This window comes from Mobula hypostoma, chromosome 3 (genome assembly GCF_963921235.1).
Source record: "Mobula hypostoma chromosome 3, sMobHyp1.1, whole genome shotgun sequence".
NCBI lineage: Eukaryota > Metazoa > Chordata > Chondrichthyes > Myliobatiformes > Myliobatidae > Mobula > Mobula hypostoma.
In genome coordinates, this window is record NC_086099.1 from 6,264,856 (window position 1) to 6,275,055 (window position 10,200).

Sequence of the window (10,200 nt, forward strand, 5' to 3'; positions counted from 1 at the left end):
TCATGGTTCCCAAAGTTTTATTGTATTTACAGTTCAATCAGTAAAATCTAATCCCGTGCCATGAGTTTTTGTTTCTTCAGCTTTTTCTGGGAAACCTAGAAAGGAAGAAAGTGACACATTATTCAAGTGTTACATCCTTAAATTCGAAGTAGACATTAAATGGCCTAGCACAAGGAGTCAGCAGTTATCTGAAAACAGGGTTTTAATTTATCATACAACAGAAAAAGGCTACTGAAGTTGAAATATACTTGAATGTCCACAGGACACTGAAAGCTGCTGTACAGGATGACTCTGTGGTTATGAAGATATACGGTGCATTGGCCTTCATCAATCATGGGATTGAGTTTACAAGCCAAGAGGTAATGTTACAGCTATATAGGACCCTGGTCAGACCCTACTTGGAGTACTGTGCTCAGTTCTGGTCACCTCACTACAGGATGGATGGGGAAACCATAGAATGGGTGCAGGGGAGATTTACAAGGATGTTGCCTGGATTGGGGAGCATGCCTTATGAGAATAGGTTGAGTGAACTCAGCCTCTGCTCCTTGGAGCGACGGAGGATGAGAGGTGACCTGATAAAGAGGTGTACAAGACGATGGGAGGCATTGATCGTGTGGATAGGCAGAGGCCTTTTCCCAGTGCTGAAATGGCTACTACAAGAGGGCACAGTTTTAAGGAGCTAGGAAGTAGGTACAGAGGAGATGTCAGGGTTAAGAAGTTGTTGGTTTTTTTTTAAAAACACGCAGTGAGTGGTGAGTGTGCGGATTGGGCTGCTGGCGACGATGGTGGAGGTGGATATGATGGGGTCTTTTAAGAGACTCCTGGACAGGTACATGGAGCTCAAAAAAAGAGGGCTATGGGTAACCTTAGGTAATTTCTAAGGTAAGGACATGTTTGGCACAGCTTTGTGGGCTGAAGGGCCTGTATTGTGCAGTAGGTTTTCTATGTTTATATACATATTACTTTTTTAATAATAACACTATTATTAATTATTTTAAATACAGACTTGTAGGCAAAATCTAAATGCGTGCAAAAGAACAAAACAAATCACCTTTTTCTTCTGAACAACCTCTTCCTCTGGTTTTGGAACAATCTGCTCCTTTTCAGTGAGGATCATCTCTATATGGCAAGGGGAGCTCATGTATGGGTTAATACGACCATGGGCACGGTAAGTCCGTCGGCGCATTTTGGGAGCCTTGTTCACTTGAATGTGCTCAATCACAAGCGAATCCACATCCAGACCCTTTAAAAAAATAATTATTTTAATTCAACATCTATAGCCCACTATTCCACTAATCACCTGCAAAGCTCTCCCCATCACTTAGTACATTTACATGGAGCAATGACACCAGAGAGCAGCATCCAGAAATTGAGGATCACCACCATCAGGCCATGCTTGCTTCTGATATCATCATGAGTCTTACTCCACCTGGTCCAGGAACAGCTATTACCCTGCAACCATCAGGCCCCTGAACCAGTGTGGAGAACTTCACTTACCTCAACCAATTATATGAGCTACAGACTCACTTACAAGGACTATACACAACTCGTTTTATTAGCACAATTTACCTTCTTTTGCACATTATTTATTTGGCAGTCTTTGTTTACGTATTGATCTTTTTGTGAATTCTGGCATTTGGAGAAGAAATTTGGATCTATATCTGAATAAAGATTCAATATGAAGCAAGTCATTAATACTTACAACACAAGTTTATGATTTTTATTCTTGGCACAAGTCTCTTAAAAAAGTGTCATCTTTTCATTCTCTTACTGCATATCTCACTGCGGAAAACTATAAAATGCCTCCTTTACATAGCCAAAATGTAGCTGTCTTTCCAATTTTCTCAAACCACAATAAACAGTCTAGCTAGAAGAACGACAAACTCAAATGGATGTCAAAACCCCACCACTGCTCCTGCAATGATTAAAAACCCTGACACATCAAGTTTATTTGTACCATAAACCAATGCAGATTATAAATAAGACAAATAAAATGTGGTCACTCAGATCTGTAGCTTTGTTTTCATGTATAATCCAAAGGTGTCCTAAGAAGGTCATCATTGCAACCACATTTTAAAATTGTCACAATGTTACGCATTCTTCAGATTCGACTCTAGATCAGCAACTGTACAAGTATTTTATTTATTGGTAGTCTAGATATGGGACTCATGAAAATCCATTAATCAAATAGCTAACATAGTACAAGACCATTGACAGGAGCAGAATTAGACCATTCAGCACATCGAGTCTGCTGTCAATTCATCATGGCTGACCTGTTCTCCTGCCTCCATCTCATAACCTTTCATGCTGTAATCCAGCGGTCCCCAACCACCGGGCTGCAAAGCATGTGCTACCGGGCCGCAAGGAAACGATACGAGTCAGCTGCACCTTTCCTCATTCCCCGTCATGCACTGTTGAACTTGACATAGGGTTACCAACTGTCTCGTATTTGCCGGGACATCCCGTATATTGGGATAAATTGGTTTGTCCCGTATTTCCCCCGCTAAGGTACAGCGTTCCTATGAAACCTTTCATGCGGAAATGGCATGAAGCGAAGAAGCAATTACCATTTATATGGGAAAAATTTTTGAGCATTTCCAAGACTCAAAAATAAATAACACTAACATATAGTAAAAGCAGGAATATGATAAATACACAGCTATATAAAGTAGAAATAATGTATGTACAGTATAGTCGGGAAAATGAAGGCAAAACCGATTTGTGGGGGGAGAAACAAAAATCAGCACACACGCGCATGCGCACACAGGTGCCCGTGCAAGGCTTCATGGTCATGGTAGTCTTTCCTGAGATAAAGTGTCCCGGGATTTGACTGCTACTTTTGTCCCTTATTTGGGAGTGAGAAAGTTGGCAACCCTAACTGTAAAAGACACGTTGAGGTGAGTTTAACCCTACTTGAACAACCCCCCACCGGTCGGCTGATCCGCAAGAATATTGTCAATATTAAACCGGTCCGTGGTGCAAAAAAGGTTGGGGACCCCTGCTCTAATCAAGAACCTATCAACTGCCACATTAAATACACCCAATGACTTGGCCTCCACAGTTGTCTGTGCAATGAATTCCACAGGTTCACCATCCTCTGGCTAAAGAAATTCCTCATCTCTGTTCTCCATGGATGTTCCTCTATTCAGAGGCTGTGTCTTCAGGTCTGCAACTCCCCCAAAGGAAACATCCTCTCCACATCCACTCTATTGCCTTACAATATTTGATAGGTTTCAATAAGATCCCACGTCTTTCAAATTCCGGTGAGTACCTGCCCAGAGTCAAACGTTCACATCATAAAATTCAGAACATCAACACCAGTAAAGCATAGATGGATGGTGTAACCAGGAATACGTAGCAAAGCCTCAAAGACCAAGAATTTTTAGAAGTCAATATTCATTGACCAACCTACCTTCAGTTCGGCGTTACTCTCTGCATTCTTCAGCATATGCAGAAGGAACTCAGCACTCTTTTTAGGCCAACGACCCTGTGTCCAGCCCCATGCCTTCGCCTACATAAGAAAACAATAACTTCATGTTTCAGTAACAGTTCTTTTTAATATGCAGCTAATGCTGACGGCTATTCATAGCCTAAACCAAAATATTTAAGATAATTCTGAAATAGTGACCATAATTACCTTGGCTGTTTAACCCAATTCTAATCAAAAGATTCGGTAAAGCATTTAATTGAAGTAAAAATTTACGGTTTACCCCCTTTTACATCCTCCAAAAATGTGGAAGCTCAGAGTAATAGTATTGTTTTCATTATTATTCTAAAGGTGTCCTAAGATGGTCATCATTGCCACCACATTTTTAGAGAACACAAGAAAAACCCAGTGGTAAGAAAGTACCCATGGAATTAACTGGGAATTTAAAGCACACAGCAAGCCAAACGCAACTTGGAGTTGTGACATCAAACGGCTGATGTTGTCAATCAGTTTGAGAAAGTGTGACAAGTCCCTTCATCCCAGTATTCATTCAAGTACATCTACATTGTACAAAATGCTGGCTTGCATGCACATATCTACACCTTTAGCAGATTATAAAATTAAGGAAATTACTCTCACCGCTTTCAACTCACCTGGGCACACCTGCCAACTCCTCCATTGTAGCGGCGGAAAGGAACACATTGCCTCTTGATGATAACATCCTTCAGGAACTTTGTTGCCTTGCGTATGTGCATACCTTTGATGGTCTGCGCAGTCTCACGAGTATTCTAGAACCAGAACATTTTCACTTATCTCATACATCTTACAAATACAGCTTCTGTCGTGCTGCCAACTGGAATGTGGTCACTCAGAGCAAGTTTTTTTTCACGGTTTTTCCAAAGGTGTCCTAAGCTTGTCATCACAGTAACCACATTCTGCAGATAAGCAGACAAGACGATGGTTCAGCTTCATATTAAAGAAAATGGCACAATCCCAAATGCAGTGCTTTAAGTATGACATGCAATGTAACCAGACAAGCAGTTCGGCTGTATACACAGCACAAGAACATGTCCATCGGCCCAAACTTTCCATGCCAATCAAGGTTGCTTCCTGAGCTGGTCCCATTTGCCTGCACTTGGCTAAATTCCCTCCCCATTTCCCCCACTAACCATGAACATAAACACTAACTGTACTCACTTCTACCACTCCTACTGGTAACTTGGTCTACGCATTTACACACATGCACCAAGAGACCTGCCCCTCAGTCCCTTCAAATCTTTTCCTCCTCACCATAAATTTATGTCCCTCATGATCATATAAACCCCTATATGGTCACTATCAACTGCCTTCATTTTCAGAGAAAACAATCCTCAATTTATTCATTCAAGCCAGTCAGCTCAAGCAACATCATTGTGATTGTTTCCTGCAGCATCTCGACCTTAATCACATCCTTCCTATAGTATCAGACAGTACTGCACACAACATCCTAGAAAGCTGTAACCCAATGACCCAGTTACATTCAGTATCACAGATGATGAAAGCAAGTATGCCATAGCCCTTCTTTGCCACCTTGTCTATGTGAGTTGCTATTCCAAAGAAATTTGAATGAACTCTCTCACGGTGGTGTCTGAAAAGAGGATGCTGTCTAAGTTGCATGCCATCTTGGACACTATGTAGTGGATGGGAGACAATGTACTGGGTGGGCACAGGAGTACATTCAGCCAGAGACTCATTCCTCCAAGATGCAACACAGAGCGTCATAGGAAGCCATTCCTGCCTGTGGCCATCAAACTTTACAACTCCTCCCTTGGAGGGTCAGACACCCTGAGCCAATAGGCTGGTCCCGGACTTATTTCATAATTTACTGGCATAATTACATATTACTATTTATGGTTCTATTACTATTATTTATGGAGCAACTGTAACGAAAAAAATTCCCCCCAGAATAAAGTATGACTATGACTATGATACCCCAAGGCCCTTGTCTGTTCCACAATCCTCAACAGGGCCCTGCCATTCACCATCCAAGTCCAGTCCTAATCAGCTCTCCAAAATGCACCACTTCGCACTTATCCAAGTTAAATTCAATCTACAATTCCCTTGTCCACTATCCCAGGTCATCGAAACCCTGTTGTAACCCCAAACAACCTTACTCACCATCTGCCAGAAAACCAATTTTGGTACCATCCAGACCTCCTGATTATAACACTTCCATCCTCAAAGTTGTTCAGGTATGTGACCAATCTGTGGCATATCACTGACCACAGGGCCCAAACTGGAAACTGACTCCCCACTACACTCACTGACTCCTTCCTCTGAGCTAATTTTGCATCCAATTGGCTAGTTAACTCTGGATCCAATGCAAATTCACCTTTTGGATCAGTTTGCCATGCAGAACTTTGTCAAAAGCCCAGCCAAAGTTCATGTAGACAATACCTACTGCGTACCGTCATCAATCCTCTTGGTCACCTCTTTAAAATAACTCAATTAAATTCACAAGATCCAATTTCCCATGCACAAAGCTATGCTGCCTCCTTAATCAGTCCATGCCTTCCCATGGACAAGTAGATTTTGTCAGCAAAGTATCAAAGATTTCCTTCAGTATCGTATCCACCATCCACATTAAGTTCGCCAGCATTGGGTGGGACTGCAAATAGAGGTGAAAGGTTTAAGGGGAACATGAGGGAAAACTTCTTCAGAGGGTTGTGAGAGAGTGGAACGAGCTGCCAGCACAATGTGGTACATGTGAGCCTGATTTCAAAGTTTTCAAGAGTAATTTGGATAGGTACATTGATAGTAGGGGTACGAAGGGCTATGGTCCCAAATCAGGTCAATGGGAGCAGGCAATTAAATGATTTGGCTTGGAATAGATGGGCTGAAGGGCCTGTTTCTGTGCTGTACTTTTCTATGAACAATCAGATGACAATAAGCCTGAACTTGTACACTGCAAAACATTACACATAATGCGCCAGCTTTCAAAACTCCATGTAACAATTCTACACTGACTAATAGGGGAGCACAGCAGCATAATGATTGTAACAGCGCAGCGACCTGGGTTCAATTCCACCACCATAAGATATTTACAGACTACCTAGGCTTCTCCCCACATTCCAAAGACATGGGTTCGTGGGCTTGTTAGGCCAGAAGGGCCTGTGAATGAGTTACATTTCTAAATAAAAATATTGTCAACTCAAAACACTTACCTTAAAATGCACTCGCAAATTGGAACCCCTTGCCTTGCATGCTGTGGAAGATACAAGAGTGAGTAAACATATTTCAGATTCCCAAAATATGGTAAAGCTTAAAATGTGGATTACTTACACTTGGTGGGATTCTCTGGGTCCAACGAGTACCGAACCATTTTCAGAGCTCTGGAAATCAAATTACATTATTAACTGATTAGTTATTGCCAGTTTTCAAACTAAATCAAGTGATCAATAAACTTCAATTTCACCACTTTGAAACTCTTTACTGGTCGTTTTAGCCAAACTGATCCGGAGTGAAAAAGGTATTTTGTTTAAAAAAGTTCCCCACGTGGAAGCTCAGACACACATTCTTTTCATCGTCACACTAAAAGTGTCATTATTGCAACCACAAATGGAAAAACCAGTTCCCAAGAACAAGAGTAAATTTCAACCTCCCCACCTTGGGATGGCCCAAATACTGGCAGCCACAGCTAACACAGCAATGTGAAAATCCCACTAAGATAGAGAGGGCACAAGATTTACAAAGATGCAGCTTGGACTACAGGGCTGGTGTTATAGGGAGAGGGTGGCCACTCTAGATCTTTATTCCCTGGAGTGCAGAAGAATGAGAGTGACACAAGAATGAGGGATAAAATAGATAGTCTGTTCCCCGCAGAACTGGGGAGCTCAAAACTAGAGGGGGCAGATACATGAAAATTAGATTTATTATCACTAACTTATGTCGTGGAATCTGTTGTTTTGTGGCAGTACAGTCAAATATGAAAATGTAGCATTCGTGGACCAATCATGAATATGATGGCAAAGGGGAAGAAGCAGTTCCTGAAAAATTGAGTTTGCGTCTTCAGTGTCCTGTATCTCTTCCTTGGTGGTAATAATGAGAAGAGGACATGCCCTAGGCAATGGGGGTCTTTAATGATGGATGCTGCCTTAAGGCACCACCATCTGAAGATGTCCTCAATGGTGGGGAGATGGAAGAAACCCAAGTAACTTCTTTATACAGAAGGCAGGGAGCAACTAGAATGGGCTGCCAGAGGAAGTGGTCATGACCAGTTAATTGCAAAATTTGAGAGGCATTTAGATAGATGCACCTAGGGGACAGTTATGGGCCCATTGTAGGCAGTTGGGATTAGCAGGGAGGACTCTAGACTGGCTCAGACCAATTGGGCTGAACAGCCTGTTCCTATCTATTACCTTACACACTGTTGTGTGTACCACTGCCAAACTAGCATGAACACTACCGCTTACCCTAGCCCCACTCCCAAATCCGTACACTTTAACCCCACACACTGTGTACACCTTACCAACACACTGGATGAACTCAGCAACTATGGAGAATGAATAGTTATCATTTGGGGCTGAGTCCCAAATGATAGGGCTCAACCCAAAATGTTGACTGTTTATTCTCCTCCATAGAGGCTGCCTGACTTGCCGAGTTCCTCCAGCTCTGGTTTTCCAGCATCTACAGCATCTCTTGTTACATCCATCCACACTATAACTACACACATTATAATCCCACATACTAACATGTACACAACAGTACACATAACCCACACCCTGTATAACCAACCACCTACTGCCTACAACCATACACACAACCCCACACTCTCATGTATAAACTACAAAAGTACACATAACCCACACCCCATATAACCAACCACCTGCAGTCTACAACTGTCCTTACAACCCCACACTCATGTGTGCAAATTACCATACTACATATAACCAACACCCCATATAACCAACCACTTGCAGTCTACAACCACATGTGTAGATTGTAACCATTGACGTTAACATTAGGTGCACAAGATAATGAGAAGCATTGATCGTGTGGATAGTCAGAGGCTTTCCCCCAGGGCTGAAATGGCTAGCACGAGAGGGCATATTTTTAAGGTGCTTGGAAGTGGGTACAGGGGAGATGTCAGGGCTAAGTTTTTTACGCAGAGAGTGGTGAGTGCGTGGAATGGGCTGCTGGCGGTGGGTAGTGGAGGTGGAAACGATAGGGTCTTTTAAAAGACTCCTGGATCGATACATGGAGCTGAGAAAAATAGAGGGCTATAGGTAAACCGAGGGAGTTCTAAGGCAGGGACATGTTCGGCACAGCTGTGTGGGCCGAAGGGCCTGTACTGTGCTGTAGGTTTTCTATGTTTCTAACCCCACACCCACTATAACCCCCACATACAACACACAATATAACTGTACAAAAAAACCTCACAATGTACGCATAGTCCCACACTAACGAATACACATTAGACCGATTCCGATTAACCACACGTTGCTCTTGCACATTTATAGCCCAGCGGCGGCGGTTGGTGCAGTATGGACAAGACAGTACAACCCCACACCAACGTGTACCCATTAACCCCGCACACTACAACTACATACACACCATATAGCCTCCGCACAGTAACACGTACACACTATGCACGCACGAATTCCAGCCACAGACTATAACCGAACACACTAGAGAACTCCTCGTACACTACAACCGTGCAAACTAAACCATCGTACACAAACACACACACTCTCGTCCCTCCCTAATGAGCTCCTCTGTCTGATTTCCTCCCTCCACCCAGCCGCCATCTTGTCCAACACTAGGCCGCGCCGGCTTTTACCATCCTCATCTTCAGATCTACACCGGATCCCAGCAACAATATTGAGCAGAGAATTTTCTTTGTCACACCGAGGACCATATTTAAGCACGAATAGGGAACCTCAGCCTCGGATGGCCCCGATGAACAGCGAATTGTAACCCGGCAACAGCGCCTCAGAATCCCTTCACACTCACCGTGAGAGGGCAGCGGGGAGAAAGGGATGAGAGGCGGGCGGGAGCGCAAATCACACCAACCGCATCGCGAGACTTCCCTACTCAGGCCCCGCCTCCTCCATTTAACCGACAATCTGCTGAAAAAACACGGTGGGTCGGGCGAGCATTGGAATCACAATTATAATTATTATCACTGCTTTATAGGACGCGGCAACATTTCTGTGTAAAGACATAAAATGACTGTAAATTACACAAACATATAGCGTATTCCAGTTAATTAGGACATATCGGGACCGGTACATTTTAGCCCGATTAAACGGCTGCCTCAATTTGCTGAAATTTCATGGAAATAGTTAAAAAGGCACAAAAATATACAGAATAACAAATCATGTATTCAAGTACAAAACAAATTATAATACTATCAACAGTACCACAGTACAATAAAACTTTGTATTAGCTCCTAATAATTATTAACGGAGGAATTCATCCAGTGTATGCAATGAACAAATCTTTGCAGACACCTGGTGCAGATAATGGACTGCCTTCATACAATGCTTTCAACGATTGCATCCTCCATTTTTCATTTTCATTGTAACATTCAAAATAATAATCGATAACTTCAAATTCTTCATGGTTCCTAACTCGTTGAAGTAGTGTAATCTAATTACAACCAAAAAAGATCAACCACTGCTATCAAAATAAACCGAGGCACTTTCCAGGGCAAATCTCTAAGCCCACTATAGTTCTGTCAAGCTTTAAACCTGCTCTCTAATTGATGAATTGGATGAAAATAAGGTATCAAA

General features: G+C 42.5%; 1 protein-coding gene and 3 non-coding genes across 4 annotated transcripts; all 4 read right to left on the minus strand.

The window, feature by feature from the left end:
• rpl17 (ribosomal protein L17) lies at nt 1–9,472 on the minus strand. Its single transcript, XM_063042606.1, has 7 exons — nt 9,419–9,472; nt 6,749–6,798; nt 6,631–6,671; nt 4,081–4,215; nt 3,413–3,511; nt 1,052–1,243; nt 1–95 (listed from the first exon to the last, which is right to left on the minus strand). The coding sequence occupies exons 2-7, from the start codon at nt 6,786–6,788 to the stop codon at nt 48–50; spliced, it is 555 nt and encodes a 184-aa protein (XP_062898676.1). The 5' UTR covers nt 6,789–6,798; nt 9,419–9,472; the 3' UTR covers nt 1–47.
• LOC134344632 (small nucleolar RNA SNORD58) lies at nt 1,999–2,066 on the minus strand. Its single transcript, XR_010017479.1, has one exon. It is a non-coding gene; the product is annotated as a small nucleolar RNA SNORD58 (small nucleolar RNA).
• LOC134344634 (small nucleolar RNA SNORD58) lies at nt 3,737–3,804 on the minus strand. The gene has a single exon (XR_010017480.1). It is a non-coding gene; the product is annotated as a small nucleolar RNA SNORD58 (small nucleolar RNA).
• Nucleotides 4,291–4,355, minus strand: LOC134344631 (small nucleolar RNA SNORD58). Its single transcript, XR_010017478.1, has one exon. It is a non-coding gene; the product is annotated as a small nucleolar RNA SNORD58 (small nucleolar RNA).
• Nucleotides 9,473–10,200: the final 728 nt, after the last annotated feature.

What these genes read in the sequence shown, in the direction of transcription:
- rpl17 (XM_063042606.1), bottom strand. Translation starts at nt 6,788, where the DNA reads ATGGTTCGGTACTCGTTGGACCCAGAGAATCCCACCAAGT. An exon ending in ATTTGCGAGTGCATTTTAAG is followed by an intron (nt 4,216 to 6,630) that starts GTAAGTGTTTTG and finishes TTCTGGTTCTAG; the next exon opens with AATACTCGTGAGACTGCGCA. An exon ending in GAGTTGGCAGGTGTGCCCAG is followed by an intron (nt 3,512 to 4,080) that starts GTGAGTTGAAAG and finishes TTTCTTATGTAG; the next exon opens with GCGAAGGCATGGGGCTGGAC.